This window comes from Strix aluco, chromosome 4 (assembly GCF_031877795.1).
Source record: "Strix aluco isolate bStrAlu1 chromosome 4, bStrAlu1.hap1, whole genome shotgun sequence".
In the NCBI taxonomy this organism is placed as follows: domain Eukaryota; kingdom Metazoa; phylum Chordata; class Aves; order Strigiformes; family Strigidae; genus Strix; species Strix aluco.
The window spans coordinates 80,820,321-80,837,973 of record NC_133934.1 but is presented as its reverse complement, the minus strand read 5'-3'; the positions used below and the strand labels follow the sequence as shown (position 1 = coordinate 80,837,973).

At 36.0% G+C, this 17,653-nt stretch overlaps 1 protein-coding gene across 1 annotated transcript in view; it reads left to right on the top strand.

The window, feature by feature from the left end:
• The window catches only part of TTC29 (tetratricopeptide repeat domain 29), a 231,702-nt gene that overhangs the window by 118,543 nt on the left and 95,506 nt on the right, over positions 1 to 17,653 (top strand). Inside the window, exon 5 of the mRNA XM_074821508.1 lies at positions 8,123 to 8,311. Coding sequence (XP_074677609.1) covers positions 8,123 to 8,311 — 189 coding nt within the window. The remainder of the gene's footprint in view (positions 1 to 8,122; positions 8,312 to 17,653) is intronic.

Below are 17,653 nucleotides of genomic sequence, written 5' to 3'. Positions count from 1 at the left end.
AATACAGTGCTGGCAGGTTGATGTTGCCATCCCTTTGAAGAGTCATAGCTCCCTAGACCCTACCCAGTACTGCTCTGAGAGTTACCAGGAGAGCTTGAAGATGCAGTCCATCCTTGTCTGACACTGAGGGTTGCTAACCAAATATCCTTTGGCTGCTGACACCCTGTGAACAAGTGATGACCATACCCTACAGAGGTGTGCCAACTAAATAGAACTCTTTTTGTCTGTCTAAGACCCAGACAAAATTTGACTCTATATCTCTGTATGTTTGGGTGGGTCATGGGGAAGAAGTAGGAACAAAGGAAATCCAAGTATTTTACTCATATTTTTGATTTTTTGAACAGCATCCAGTGTAATGTGTGCCTGGTATAGTGGTAATGTTGCTGTTCCTCAGATAAAAATATTTAAAAGTTAAATTTAAACCTTTAAGCTGGTATTTGCACAGATTTTACCATATGAATGTGACTGATTCTTTAAACCTCTGCTTGGGTCCTACAGTCTGTCTTATTTTTTTTAAAATGCATTGCTAAATTTACTTGTTGGGTCTGTACGCTCATTAGACTAAGCCACTTCTTTGAATCATCTCATCAAAGTATTGTGTAGCTACTTTTATTTAGTTAGCACTGAGCCTACCAGAAGAATGATTGACAATATGCAGATTATACTGTAAAGCATCAATCATGTGTTTTAGACTAAGGCCAGACTCTCAGTGATAGCGTGCCAAATTTGTTTTTTGTCAAATTAGAGGTCACCAGTCCCAGTATTATTTCAGAAGGACTTGGAAAGTGTTGCTCTTCAGATTACATCTGAATTACATATTAAATGTAAGCTTGAACCCTAACTGAATCCTTACCTAGGACTAGCAGGGGCCTTGAGGAGCTGGTATGATCAGTGAGCTGGTTTACTTGTATTGTACAAGTTGAAGGGAATGCAAGGCAAGTTACAGCTCAAGAACAACTAAAGGAAGAGATGTCTCAGCCATTGGCTCTACTTTGGCAGAGCAGGGGAGCAAAACCAGGGAAAATGCCACAGTTCAGTGGCTGCAACATGTATTGAGCAGTCAGCACTACAGCAGCAGATCACTGTGCTCACTGTGCCAAAGCCAGTGCACAGAACCTGTGCTTGGGTATGAACATGCCGCAAAGGGGCGAGACACTGCTTATTAGTTGATCATTGAGATAGCTGCTGGAGAGTAGGAGTTAAGACCTGAAAGCTGTTGCCTTTCTCAGATTCCACCTGCTCCTGGTTCCTGGCCCTGTGCAACGTTTGTGGTATGCTAAATGCTGAATCTGTGCATGTGCTACAGGCTGCTGACCCTTCTTCTAGACAATACCAGGCATGCACAATTAGAAGGAAGTACTAACTTGGCTCTTTGTTCCTCATTTCAGTGTAGAGAAAACTTTTGACAGTATGAGTTATCATTTGTTGTTGTTGTAAAAGATGACTTTTCCTAAAGTATATGAAGAAATCATGAGTATTTGATGTGTTTGCATTGGAAAATCTTTCTTTGTCTGAGGTACTTAAGGTTGAAAACAGAGTTTAGCATTTTACAGTGGAAAGCTTTCCTGTAAGATTTCACGCTTATGCCTTAGGCTGGGCTAGAAACATTGCAATAACCATATTACCCGTGCTATTTTGGAAAAAAAAAAAAGAGGAAAAGAAGTTATGCATTAAAAAAGAAAAAATACAAACATACAAAAACCTCTTTTAATGGTTGCTTGGAGGAGGCATAGTTTTGTTTGGTTTTGGGGGACTGGGGAGAGGAACACGGTTTTATTTTCTAAGCAGGTTTGTCATTCTCTACTTTTTACCACAGGAAAAACGCAACAGTTGCTAGAGACCAATGGAGGAGTTTATTGTTCTTGTAATTATCTTACAAAAAGTGAAGTGATTCTGCCCAGGAAAGAAGCCAAGCCTTCTCAAAATATAGCAACTGTAGAACTACCATTGACTTCCACAGAAGTGGTATTTCTTAGAAAATTTCACTAGTGTGTTTTCACTGCAGTGGCTTGGAGTCCCCCTTTAGTGTCCCAGATTACCAGTTAATTGCCTTATATCAGAATCATTAGGTAGTTTTATCCTTACTTGGCAAAACTATATCCTGACTGTTTCTTTAGTGTCTTTGTGTATATTGTACTTTCATTGAACATATTCCCCTTATGTACCTAGCAGTGTTGGGAGGAGTGTGCTCGGTGTACACTCTGCCTCATCATATCTAGGAAACAGAGACTCTGCCTGAAACTTGATGGTGTCAACATGCTAACCCACACCAACCTTTCTCCATTTGTGTGTGAGTTCAGCTTACGGGTAAACTTTCTGGAAAAAGGAATGATTGGCTGGTCCTCTACTTGTTGGTGTAGAGGCATGATTGTCCTGAACAAGCAAATGGGACTGACTTTTTTGCCATGCATGGATCCAGGTGGAAATAAACCAATTGTAACACCATATTCTATTCCTGGTCATGCTTCTTTTTGGCCCAACAGCCTCCATCCTCAATCTTTGTGGGTGAATTTTCACAGCATCAGCTCTCTTGCTACTAAGTCACTAGTATTGATCTCTCTGGCAAAAGCAAAATGAAACTTCCAGGATTAATGGTGTCTCATTCTGACATCAAAAATGACTCCTAGTGACTTAATTGATCTTAGGCCACTACTTTATATGTCTTCAAGAGTGAATGGTCAGTTATAATCAAGTCATACTTGCTAAAAACAACTAACTGAACTGGCAGAAGAGTGTTACCAGCTGTTGAAAAGTTTCCATATGGCCTTCATCTGGCAGGAACAAATGACTGACTGGTGGTTTTCTGAGTGGAAAATATTGAGCCATAAATGGATGTTGAAAAATTTCTTTCTGATACCTGTATTTCAAAAATAGGTACAAGTTCTATTTTCCATTAACAAGAACAACAGCCTCTCTCTTTTCTTCTTTGAGGAAAATACCAAGTCAGGATGTCTTCATGATGTTGTTTTCATCTTTTCTGTAAAGACCATTTCTGTACTTCTCTTTCTTTGTCCCACAACATCCTGTCACAAAGGACATCATACAGATGTGGCAGCAGTTGTACTTAAATCACACTAACATATCTTGCAGATCTTCTATAAGTTTTTCTTCTCTCATCTTAGCTCTGTTGGGACTGTCACCTCACTATCCCTGTGCATTGCACTACTTAGTAGTTTTCTAGCTGAACACAACAAACATGAAGACCATGGATTTGAATGATCTTCTGTTCCATGTGTACGTTTGCTTGCCAGTTCACGAGAAGAGCCAGGAACAAACAAATATATTGTTCAGTGGGCCAGTCGGGGACTATAGCTTGAGCATAACAAGGAGAGATCCTACTTGACAGTTGAGATGCACCTGAAGAGATCCTGATGCAGAGCAGGAAATACTATATGTGTTTAATATATGAGGTTTAATGTTTAAGCTCAAGTCAAAGGGATTTTTAAAAAAATCTCTGTTTAACAAAAAGATCTTGGTGAGATCTGATAGGGATACTTTCCTTTTGTGCATAGACACCTGATTTCAAAGTCGTTTTCCATTGCAAAGGATAATGAAAATAAAATATTTTTTAAAGTTCAGATTAAACAAAATGAAAGAAGTCCATTTTCTGAAATTTATATTCTGTGACAAAAACATAAAAATACTATAAAACAAATACTGCAACATAACATGACTTTTAATTTGGTTTTTGCTTAATTTTTATGAAATATTACTGCCTTCAATTTAGTAATTTGGCATTGAAAAAATGTTCTGTTGGATAATTGCCCATAAGATCTGTTCTTAATCCTCCTTCAGTTCTTCAATTAAGTCCAAAACTATAAACTATCAGGCCTTACCATCTGCTTCATCAAGTTCTGTTTGTTCTGTGTAGCTGCCATTTTGGGTAGAATTTAATCTTTACAGTGTTCTCACAATCCTTTGACTTAAATGTTCTGGAAGGCCTGAATTTATCTTCCAATGTTTTATGAAATTAAGGTAACTTTTGAAAGATTAATGAACCTTTGTCTCTGTGCTTTCTTAGTTGTTTCTTACTTAAAACCAGGAATTTGTCTTGCAGGAACTGTTTTACAGTTGCTCATGTGATTCAGACTTCTCTTTTTGTTCATTCGGTATCACCTTCCAGTGCCATCATTCCCTCTCTGATAGGTGGTGCAGAGAAGTTTTGGGGGTTTTTTGTATCGACAGATGCATAAAGATGACTTGTCTTACGTATATTCTATGATCAGTTGTAGAGGACTTACTGTACAAAATTAGAGAGGTCAAAGCTTTAACACTGAACTGCCCGTGGGAGATTTTATAGAAGATAGTATTTACCTATTCCAATATTTTTCTTCTCCTGGGGAGGTAAAAGTCCACTTCTATTAAGTCTGACATGCTAGCTTTACCCCTGTCAGAATAATCTCAATTAGTTTCTTGATTAGTAAATCACACTTTGAATCCAGAAGACAATACAGCTTTTAAAAGTCTATCTTTTAGGGTTTATTTTATGACCAGCCTATCTGGTCAGCCACTGTCCAAGACAATTACAGAGAAACGGTTGTCTTTGTGCACTTCTCATTGTTATTCACCAGCAGGATAGTCATCAGAGGGTCACATTAGAGTTCATTCAATCAAAGCTGTGGCAGTAGCAATAGCCTGCCTCAGGTCAGTTCCATCTCTCGAGATTTGTAGGGCACTACCTGAAGTTATTTATGTAATTTTATGTAGCATTAGTGCCTTGATACTTCATAGCAAAGATTTCAACAGCAACAAATCTGTATCTAGTGTTCTACCCCAATGACAATCCAATTATCTTTCCCCTTACTGTGTTATTGTAACCATTTGTATGTATACTCTGGTATCTTCTAAGTTCATTTTCACTTAGCTACAATCTATACATAATGTGTATTGTTGTCTTTATGTTAGTGGTTATAATTAGGTTTTGTATTTCTCTGTTCACGTGGTTATTTGTTTATGTACTTGTGATCATTGTGGAAACCTCTGCCTTTTACTTTCGAGGTACTCCTTCATGCTCCAGGTACTCCAGCTCCCTTGTGCTGCCATAGATGTTTAAGTTGGGATGAGATAAATCACAGCCAAGAAGTATCTGGGTTTTTTTCACTGAGAGTAAAGGGATCCTAGGTAACCCATATCGGTATCTAAATGGGTTTGTTTGGATGAATCACAACTATGTCTTGACTTTTTTATCTATACATACATATAAATCTATACATATGTATAATAATATATATATAAGCACATACAGATAGATAGATATATTAAGCCCAAACCAGTTCTGTTACTTCCATTTCCAGAGATCTTTATGAGGCTATTGTACCAAAATAATCTAATTTCTAATGTATGAATAAGTTTTATATTTCTAATTAGAAATATGAATTTCTATTATATATATAAAAATAAAATTAGAAATTCTAATTTTATGAGGTTATTGTATGAAAATAGTCTCATTTCTAATATATGAATAAGTTTTATATGATGTACACTCCTAGGTATTTTGAAGAGGTACCTAAGAGATACTTTTTCAGCCTTGAGGGGGAACAGAAGGCATGAAAACTTACAGCCATGAAGAATGTTCTGATTAGGAATACATTAAGTCTATATGTTGATAATTATTCCTCTCAAAGCCAAATTTCTAAACTTAAACTGATGTTTTGGTATATTTTGGTATCATCTCATAATTTGTATCTAAGGTTTGATACTCTTAGATGTAATTTCTTGGGTATTTCTATTTTGATGAGTCTAAAGAGATTGTGAAACTTTCTTATTTCTTAGAAGGGGTGTTATTTAAAATACTGGAAATGGAAAAGTATATAACACAAACTGGTTCAAAAATAATGATTTTATATGTTTTAATGGGAATTATTAAAAAGGTAGAAATATGAGGTACCGCTTCATGGAGGAAAAACTGAGAAAATGAATAGGAAAGCAAAATAATAAATAAAAAAGCACAAGCAACAAGTATTGTTTACCATTAAAGAGGAGGAATGAATTTGTAAATCAAAAGACAAAACCAGAGAGCGTTCAAGAATGGGGAAAAGACATTTCAGCTTGATTTCAGATAATTTTAAGCAGGGAAAATTCAGCCAGTGTTCTCCAAAATGGCCAAGATAGATAAAAATGAAGAAGAAACAAATACTAGATAAACCTCTTGACTGCAGACATGATTAGGTGGGTAACACAGTTCTTTCAGAAAACAGAATATAAGTTCTTAGTGTTGTGCAACACACTGAAGAGCTTTATCAAGATGTTCTGAAGTCAAAGAACTTAGTCATGACAACAGACAATGAGAAATTTACTTACTATTAGACCACACATAATCTGTCATTTTTAATTTTGAGACAGAACATACTGGAGATGAGGCTGAGGAAACACTCTCTTGTATGGTTTAGTGATGCATTCAGAGTACTTTTTTGAGTAATTGCTGCTCCTTGTGTCAAACAATGCAAGTAACTCACACAGATGATAGAGCTTACAGTCGAAAAATTAGTCCTTTTTGCAAGTTGGATTTTGCCCAATTCTTCCTGCAGATACAAAAGAAGAGAATTTAACTGCTTCTTTTGATCAAAGTATTTTGATATGGTATCATAGTTTTAAAACACTTAGAAAAGATCTGGACTTTGAGTGAGATCTTGCCTGTATTGAAACCACTTTTTTCCCCAGTTGATTTCTGTGTAGTGCTCCATACCCAGGAGTAAGAGATTTGTTTCTTTCTTTTCCCCCATTTCTCTCTTTGTTGAGCAAAGCTTACAAATTGCAGAACTCCTGAAAGCAAAACAGTTCTGTTCACACATCTAGCTTAACCAAACAGTCTCTCACCTGCTGCAACACTTGTGATTCTTAACTCCTTCTTTACCCAACTACATGAAAATTCTTTTAAGAACTCGCTGTTTGGCTTACATTCATTTAACAGCCACAAACACAGTAAGTAGCCAACCAAAACTGCTAATTATTCCCATTCACATCTGCTATGAGCAGAGTTTGGAAAGAAAATTCATTTAGTTTAGCCAGCTATAAATTTAGCTGTGAAACATATAGCATGTGAAGCATGACGTACTTTATTATCTCATAGATTCTTCAGTATCATGTAAGGATTATATATTTCAAATGCCCTTAGAGAGAGAAGCAGTATGATAAGAATTGTCAGGTAAGTTTTAGATCTCTAATCCAAATTAATACAGTTTTGGAATAATCCAAAAAGGATTTTTTGTGGATTATTTTTAAAAGGTGCTTTTCTGAAAGAAATAACTCTAATTCCACAGAATATCTCATTCTGTGATTTTTAAATTGTGAATAATACATTTGTTGATAATTTTGTAGTACTACTTAGATTTGGGACTTGCAGTGCTTTTATAAATTAGGGATAGTCTGTGTTCATTTAGCTGTCTGAGATGATAAAGGGTGGGGACTAAATGTGTCTTTTTTCTTCAGATCATAAAGGAGATCCATGACTTCGACTCTCCCCTGCTTTCTGCATGTGTTCTGAAAGCAATACCTTGGTGAACTGTCTTTTTCAGGGCAAGGTGTAAAATTTCAATTTGTCCTTAATTTCTAAGAGTGGTAAGGTACTGAAAATTGGAATATACATGAAAACTCAAAGGCCTTCTTGTTAGTCTTACTTTGAACATTTAAAATGGTATGAATTAATGGATTGTGTTTGCAGAGTGTTCTGTTTGGTTCTTTACCTCCATCACCACAGTTGCTACCTTAGATCTGTTTTGAAACCTCCCGATGCCTTTTTGGGTCTCAGTGGCTCAGACAAATGCTTCTCCAGCACTGACTGTGTGGGTTTTTTTGCTCACTCTAGCTTCTCTCTTTTGACTAGCCAAAGTCTTATCCAGGTTTTGCATGTTTTATTGAACTGAATTTTGGTTTTGAATATAGAAATGAGAGCAATTTATTGTGGTTTTGCTAAAATAAATTTTCAATTCTGCCTAATTGGTAGGGTTATAATTTTCCCCTTATCATATTTCTTTGAGTGGACATGTAGGAGAACTTGGTGGTATTTGAGTGGTAGAAATATAAATAGCTCTTCATTTTCATTATATGGTTATTGCTGTAATATGTAAGATTTCTGAAAGCTGATGATAATCTAACATTTTAATTGTAATTTTTATTTTTAAAGGGCACTATGAGGAGGTGTACGATAACCAGCTTAACTTGGCCTACTACTGTTTCAATGACCCTGAGGACAAATGGTTAAGTAATTACTTTTATGAGCAATGCTTTAACACTGCTCAACTAATAAAAATTGATGGTGGGAAAAGAGAGGCACAAGCACATGCAAATATGGGCCTCATCAGTGAGGAACAAGGTAAGTCACTGAGATCATAAAGCTACATTGTATCAGCATTGAGACAGTCATATCTGACAACTTGTGTTTCATCACAGGTCACAGTATTTCAATGTAAAATTGATTTGCAACCATAACTTAAAAGAACTTTTAAAACTGTTGCAGTTCTAATTTTTGGAGCAGCAAATAGAAAGACAAAGAAGTCTATAATTATGCACAGACCTCTTTCCTTTGACAATCCATCTAGAGTTGAAAGTACTCCGTCAGATGAAAAACAAAACACAAGTTTGAAGAAAGTATTTGGTTAGCGCAGAGGTTCTTTGGGTTTGATCTTATTTCTTTTTGCTTGTTTTTGGCAAGAGACTAGTAATGCTGCCTCGGGCCACAGGTGTTTGAACAGGATGGTATCAGTAGGTACCTCTTTTAAATCAACCCAGTTTGTGTATGTATATGTGATTCAGTTTAATCCTGCCTCCAATTTACACTTGGATAAAACAACCTATACTTTTGTGTTCTTTTTAAAAACTACTTTGTTTCTCTTGGCTGAAAATGACACCCTCTTTGTACGTGACTGCCACGTGGGTGTTTCCTTCAGATTTATACCTTACCACAAGCACCATTTCTCCATTCATGTATCTGTATCCTCAAACTGTGAGTCTCTGAAATTAGAAAAGATATTAACAGAAGTAACTAGAATCATAGAACAGCCCAGGCTGGAAGGGACATTGAAAAATCATCTGGTCCAACCTTTCATGGAAAAGGGAGCCTGGATGAGATTGTTTTAGCACCCTGTCCAATGGCATCTTGAAAACCTCCAGTGACGGGGACTCTACCACATCCCTGGGGAGGCTGTTCCAGTGAATGATTGTTCTCACTGTAAAAAATATTACTTTCTTATATCAAAATGAACCTTGTTTCTATATTTAAGAACATACATTACCTTTCATGACAGAGGGGTTTGTGTGTGTATAGCAGTCTTGTTATAAAAAAGGTGTTTTCCTATGCTTATATAAAATCCTTTCATGTTGTGGGATGACAAGCAATGAGTGAGCCTCAAGTAACTGAATAAAACCTATCTTCCAGTTCCAATTCCTAAGCGCACTGGATGCCTAACCATTGCTTCAAATATATGTGATTTATATAGTCATAACGTTTTTGTTTTTAAGCTTGACTTTGTGGGTTGAAACCATTCCAACTTTGAGCTCAGCTTGTGGCTGGTTTCTCAAATAGGATGTCTTTTCTCAGAAAAAAGAAGATTCACAGAAATTGAAATATTTTGTGGAAATAGTGTAATTCCAGTAAATGTCTGACAGAATGGGTGTGTTTTGAAAGATGGCCTAATTTCCCAACAAAAACCTGGACATAAAACTTAAAACCTGAAGCTTTTTTTTTTTTTTCAATTGAAAGGTTATCATCCTGGTTTTTCCCCATGTTCTCTTAAAGCTGAAACATTACACCTTTTTAAATATTTCCTCATATTTTGTAGACTGCTGGTCATTCACATTGTTTTCCCCTGAACTGTTGCCACATCTTTCTTTCCTGCAACACCCAGAGCTAGATTCAGTTGTAAAATTTGAGTTCATACCAATGATCAATGAAATAGAAGAATTACTTTTCTTACAAGCTGTGTTTTTATTTGTGTTCAGGTATGACATCTACATTCTTTGTTTCAGCATAAATTGCATACTCCTATTCAGTTCCTGACCTTCAGTAATCACTAAATTGTTTTCTGAAGAACTGTTAACTAGCTAGTCTGTTCCCCATTCTGGGATCACCAGTTAGTTCTGCCTAAATGCAATACGTTGCTTTCTTTTTGCACTGAGTAACATTCTGTGTTTTGTAGGTGGTTTCAGGTAATTGTCAAGATTGTTTTGAATTCCAAAGTTGTCCTTCAACATGCTTTCTCTTCTTGCTAGTTTGGTATCATTTGAACATTTAAAAAGCATTTTTCTATCCTGTAATTCAGATCCCTAATGAAAATACTAAGTAGTAAACTGGACCTAGGACAGGCACTTGTGGAACCTCACTAAGTACCTTTTTCCATACTGACAATAAACTACTGATAACCAATGTCTATATAGGATTTCCTGAGCAATTTGCACTCACCTAACTATGGTTGCAGGTGAAATATGCTCCCCTAATGCTTTACAAGAAAGTTGTATGACAGTGAGAAACAACTTACTAACTTAAATAGAAGATTGATTTGATGACATTCGCTCTTGATGTATTGGCATTGGCTATAATATTTTCATGTTTTCTCTAAATGCTTGAGAATAATCTGTTTGACTATTCCGGTATTGTTCTCGGAATTGAAGTTATGCTAAATCCAGTTTCCCAGTAGATAAAATAGCACTTGCTTAAAGCCCAGCCAGTCACAACCAAGTCATTTTCATTTTGAGTGAAAAATGCTTAATTAGGCTAACTGTCTGATTCTCGCTAGAATAAAATGATTGAAGTTGCTGGATTTTTTGCAACCTTTTCACTTGGTCCTTCAGTTACTAAAAGGTAATATTATAAAAAGGTGCATGAAAGCAAACATCCCTATCTATTTGTAGCTTCAAAGGCTCATACCGAGTGTGACTCACTACTGTTATCCAACCACTGCCTAAAAAAATTCAGTATTTCCTACTTCTATGATGCGTTAAGCAAAAGTTGTTGCATACTTAAATATCTTTAAGCCCATTACAAAAGCACATAAGTAAAGTTATGAAATACACTTTAAGATGCTCAGAGGAGGGGAAATTTCATTTCCCTGCTGTAAGATATTAGAAAATTCCAGAAGAGAGTCATCTTATTAACACTGGTAAGGAGAGATAAAGCAAGGTGCACTTTCACTGCCCAGGGTAAAGCCTGACTGAATCTTTAGGGTCTGTCTTTTGCAAATATTTTCCTTCTGTAGAGAGAGGTGATAAAATGAAGAAGCTGAGAGCCTGAGTGTGGGATTTGCTTTGAAGGACCACTGAGAAAAAGACAGCAGATGTATTCCATGCAGTTTTCATTTTCAGCGGATGAAAAATTAAATCACAAATTCTGATTATAGAAATAGTGTAAGAGCAGATGTTGAGTTGGCATTGTATAAAATTGCATGAGTATTAATGGCATTGTAAGTAAAATTCTAAACATGCTATTTTTTATATTAGAACAGATAGATATAGCTTGTAAATTAAATGGTCTTTTTTTTCCCAGTTATTTATAAAGCTGTAATCTAATTTGTTTGTGAACTGAATGTGTCAGATGCCCGCTTCCTATGGGAATATATATATACACAGAAATAGATACACATGTATATACATGTATGTATGCATTAATATACACATATAGGTATATGTATGTAGGTATGTGAATGATGCCTAACATTTAAACAATACTTTCATCTGATTTAAATCATTGTATCTATATTAACTGCATTGGTTCATAGTGCATCCAGGAAGATAGGAGAATTTACAAGAATAAGAAGTTAGTTTTGCAGACATTCATGTGTGCATCCTTTTAGATGTAAATATCTTGTACCAGTTCTTTTCAGTTCTCTCACCCAATAGTGTATTTTTTATTACTTGTGAATGGAAGCTGTCTATATATGCTTAGGACTGATTGCTTGGGAGTATAAAGTTAAACATGTACTTGTAAAGATTGTTGTTTGCCTTGGAAGCAAATCAATAAATTTGCTGGGTAATTTTTGTGTAATCAAATTTAAAGTTCTTTGACTTTCAGCCTGGTCCCTGTCCTAAAGGCTGGATATAGTCTGATGTTCATTAATCTTCAAAGCTAAATATTTGAGGTGTAGACTTCAGTCATGATATTTGGATGCAGGCGATTAGTGGCTGTCAGTACATAAGGGAAAGGAAACAATAATAATTGAGTAGCCTGCTACAGACACAAATGGAACATTCTGCTTGGAGCAAACAAGATTTTAGTGGCAGTTCTTTGCAGAATGAGTTTTTAACCTCTGCTTTAAAAAACTCTGTAAAATAAGGTCTCTGTTTACAAGTTACCCAAATGAGATGCTACTCAAAAATTATTGTAGGAGTGTCCAGGTTATGATCCTGTTCAGTTATCCATACTCACCCCATAATTTTTCTTTCCTCAGGGGGTTGTTAATAAATTGTTTTATTAGTTTGGTCATTTCCTCACATAGTCACTTTCTCATATAGTTATTAAACATAGTTTAATAGAATTATTAAACATGCTGATGTCTTTTTATACACATTGAAAAAGCAAAGTCATATTTTAATTTTGTTTGTCTCATATTAAATCAAGCATTACTTGTCATCCAAGTAAGCACAGGCTTTGTGACAGAATCTCAGATAAGAAAAATTAATTTCAAACCCCATTTTTATTCTTGTGCTTTGAAAGTGTTTTTAGAAGTACTATCAGTTGTTATAAATGTGTGCATTTTTCTGCATATCAGAGAATAAGATTATCATAGTCTGTGATAGTTCTATTATATTACTGTAAAATCTGCTAAAGTTAGATGTGAACTTCAGGTTTACACTGTTATATCTTGCAGAAGAAACAGACTGAGTGAACTGATAAACGTAATGGCTAGTGCTAGTTTGAATGGGTTCTTATACTGCTGGAGCTCATCATTACAATATTTGAGTGCTGTCTGTTTTGGATGAAATTGTTAACATCTATCATGCATGAAATGATGTAGATCTTAAATATATGCATCCCAAAGTTTGGGATAACTTATATCAGTAACAAAAGCAGTCCAGAGGAAACAAGGAACTTGTAGGAGCTATTTCCTTCAAATAGATTATATCAAAACTAGATATATTTCTATATTATTCAAAAGCATAATAAAAACAGATATCTGAAAGTGTACTTCTTCTAAAAGCAGTCATCAAGGCCATTGCAAGTAATACAGGTGTTTGTATAAATATGTGTGTATATGGATGTGTAGGTATGTACCATATATACATACACATCTATATACAGACATCACTGCCCCTCACTACAAAAAGGACATTGAATTACTTGAGCGTGTCCAGAGAAGGGCAATGAAGCTGGTCTGGAGCACATGTCGTACGAGGAGCAGCTGAGGGAACTGGGGTTGTTTAGTCTGGAGAAGAAAAGCCTGAGGGGAGACCTCATTGCCCTCTACAACTCCCTGAAAGGAGGTTGCAGAGAGCTGGGGATGAGTCTCTTTAACCAAGTAACAAGTGATAGGACAAGAGGGAATGGCCACAAGTTGCGCCAGGGAAGGTTTAGACTGGATATTAGGAAGTATTTCTTTCCAGAGCAGGTTGTTAGGTGTTAGAATGGGCTGCCCAGGGAGGTGGTGGAGTCCCCATCCCTGGAGGGGTTTAAGAGTAGGGTTGATACAGCACTGAGGGATCTGGTGGAGTTGGGAACTGTCAATGTTAGGTTAATGGTTGGACTAGGTGATCTTCAAGGTCTTTTCCAACCTAGATGATTCTGTGATATGTATGGATATATATGTACACACACACTCAAATATAGCCAGTGCTTTAAAGCCAGTACTTCAGATACCAACATTTCAATCGTACTGTCAAGCAATTCTGCATTTGAGAGAAGCTTAAAGATGACTAATTAACATATCTGATGGTGTTTTTCTAATACAAATGCATGACTGTTCTTTCCTTAAGGCAAACCCTTGCAAAAAGATAGGTTAGTGGTACATTGTCTATGGGACAGTGGAGCAGGAAGAATGACATCAAGAACTCTGGAGGAAACGATGAAAACATCATCGCTACAATCTTCTTACAAGTATCTGTTCTTCCACCCTCGGATAGTGCAAGGATCTCAATGCTTACCTTTCAGATGTTATCAGCAAAGGTAGACATTCACAGGCCGTGGTTGCTTTCCTGAATGAGTAAATTAAGCAGTGCACAGGGATGTCTATGAGCACTGGAGCACAGACTAGTTCTAAAATGGTGTTAATAGTCCTGCACGTGCTTTGAGCTTGTGTTAACTTGGACTTTCCTGCCCTGGAATTATTCATGGGCACAGTTTGGTAATTAGAAGTGTTGCAAGGACTTTTCCTAAGAGGCAGTTTGCAAGCAGTCACACTGTTTGAAGGATAAGAGAGTTTACTAGGATAGACGCACCTTTCTGTACCTGTTGGTTGCAGTGCTTGGAAACATTTCTGGATACATTTAAATAACTAGTTTTGAGAAGGCATATAAGTATCACAGTAGAGTCCAATCAATAAAACTTTCACAACAAATTCCAAATGTAAATCGGTGCCATGCCAAAAACTGCATATCCCCTGGGTATGAGAGCTGTGATATGCGTGAAAATTATGCCGTTAATCTCAGTGCAGTGGTGACTTTGAATTAGTCATCAGATTTATATTCTGCTAGCACATAACGATCAACAAAATTGGAGGTAATACTTTTTCAGAAATGCTTACAGACTCTAAAGACTAAAGACAGGCAGAACTTGTAAGAGAAAGGGACAGAATGCAAAGCAAATAGCAATGTTAGATATCTCAGTGCTGATTTCTATAGCATGCAGCTAATCTATCAACCAAATTTTGTCTGTCTTTGTGTGTTTTTTTGATTGCAAGTCTTAAAGAATTCCTGATCAGGTGTCCTTAGTCGTTTCTAAAATAAGCTTAGACACTTCAAAAAATCTGCCATATTCTGCAAATTAATGAATGGTTTTTAAGTGTTCCATCTTAATCCAGTTTGGTCTTAATTATAAACAATGTTAAATTCCTGCTGCTTTTCAGTCAGGGCAATGTTATGCCAGAGTTGATCACTTCTGAGCTCTCTGCAACCACCCCAAAAATTTTAATAAATTGGACTTAATTCATGAGAAAGGTGTGATTGTTCTATCTGTAATCATGGATAAAATGCAGTGTATTTCATATGTTAGAATTTGATAGAGACTTTTCTGGTTGAAAGGCCTACTGAACACAAGGGATTTATAAATAAATCTAATTAATTTGTTGTGGAAAAAAACCCCCACAGAGTTCTCACAGACTTTGGCAATCTGGATTAAGATTGAGGAGTAGGATTATACCTATAGTTTTACCATACTGTTGAAATTAGAGTTTTTAATCAAGGCTTTATAGCAGTTGGTGAAAAGATTCCTATTGAGTTTAATGGACTTTTGTTTCAAGCTTCTGAAGTTTAAGTATTAATTACTAGACATACTTGGTAAACAACATCTTAAAAACAGTTCATAACATCATGTTTTTGTTTTGGAACATAAAAAGTCTAAACTGATTATTTTCTTGGTCTTGGTATGTCCTATTTAGTCCACTGCTAATAAATTGTTGATTTGTATTTTGAATTGTTTATGGCAAGTGTTTTTCAATTAAAAACTGTAATGTATAAATAATTGAGAGAAACTGAGCATACATTCATGAGTATCTATGCAGAGGAAATATGCACGTTTAAGCAGAATTTCCCCAATCAGTTTGCCTTAAGGCAGAAGTAATTTATATTCAGATTAGAAAAAAAGAGAATGTTAATATTGCAAAATGAAGTACTAAAAAGGTTTAAAAAGGCAAAAGTTAAAATTGCTTTTGAAATTTCTTACGCTTTTGTATGTGCGCATTTTGCGACTTTAATTACATAAGCATATAGTGTCTTTTGCTAGGAGATTCTTAAGTATTGCCAGAATAACATTCACCTGTGGGATGGATGGCCCACGTGCACCTTCTACATTAATAGAACTTTATATTATTATCTGTGTTGCACGTCTGACAAGCGCACTTAAATAGCAAATCCTCATTGTGCTGTGTAATGTAGAAATGAAAAGTGCTGCTTTACAATCTGATTGCAAAATTAGAAACAGCTGGTAAATAAAACAAACCAGTAGGACAACATTTGTGAAGAGTGATAAATTTCTTCCTTACTACCTGTGGAGTGCAGAACTGTCACCGATAACAGTATTGCTGCATTTAAACTATCCTGCCTGCCTATTTAATGTTGTTATGTTTCCACCATAAGATGCACAGCCAGTATCTAGAGGTCTCCATAGTGTTGTGTTCACAAGTGCAGGTCTGACACTGGGAGAAGCAACGTAAAATGGATCTCATCTCTTTCTTCAGGAACAAAAGCAACTCAAATTACCAGCTAATAGCTACCCAGGGCCTTTCTGATCTCATCTATCCTTGTGTCTGTGTTTGAGATTCCTTTTTGTAAGCAACTTCTTTTGATTTAAAATGATACCCAGATAGGTTTGTGATTTTTGATAAAAGATTAGACCCATAATTTCCTTTCCTTTTATTTTTATAATGGGATTTTTCATAGTGTGAGCCAAAAAGAGGAAAGGGATTTAAAGTTATAAATGCCTATATGCAATTTTTTTCATATGGAGCCTGAGTGCTAGGCAAAATATGGCAGTGGTCTAAAGGAGAGTCACGGTTCTAGATGTTTAGAGACTGTATATCCTTTGAGGCAGGAACCACCATTTTGTTTTATGTTTATACAATACCATTTCCTGTATGCTTCTATAACACTTGTACTTGGTAAGCTTCAGTTGTCCTCTGATAAATTGAAAGCTCTCTGTGCACATGTTGCTGACTGGCCAAGCAGCATGCTGCCCTCTAGAATATATACAGCAGAGTTCTGCCTGGCTTTCTGTCTGAAATTGGGATTAATCTCTATCCTCAAGCTACTGATTTTCCAAAAAGTGGTAGGAACTTACTGTCCTATGGACTTGTTACCACTTCTTACCAAATTTGGTTGAAGTTCACTCTAAATCTAGCTGGAGGGCAGGATGATCACATAGGCTTCATTCCTTTGGAGACTAACCTAAAAATGTCTTTTTGTACTGTTCATTGTTTGGAGGAAATATGTAGCATGTTTCCTTTGGTTCTTTTAATTTTTCTTTATATAACAGACCGTATCCAGTAGTAACCAAATACCTTTGATTTTATATGGTATTCCCCCCACCCCTCACCCCAGGTTCCATATCCCATATTGCTAACTTTTAGGATTTATTTCTAGCTGTGATTATTTATTCCTAACAACTTTTTCAGAAAAAGGAGTGTAAGAATAGTTCAGACTTGAAAATTTACTCATGTTTCTCCAAATACTATGTCTTTGGCTACATATACCTGTTCCTAAATTTTGTCTTTAAGTTCATGTAGAGACATATGCTTAAAAAGAGTCCCTGCATCAGGGAACTTTAGAGAGAGAAAGAAGCCTTTCCTTAATGGGACATGGAATTCTGCGTATCCAGATTGACCATTTGAAGCACTTCCAGTCATTGATTTTCTTCATATCAACTGAAGCTAACTCTTCTTTGTTCTGCACTTTCACAATTTCACAAAGCAGTTATACTGGTTTTTTCTGGTTGCTTAAGAATTGCATACATAAGTTAAATGGGTAAAAACTTGATTGTAGAGCATCATTTAAAAAATTTAAGCAGCAAATTGCTAGT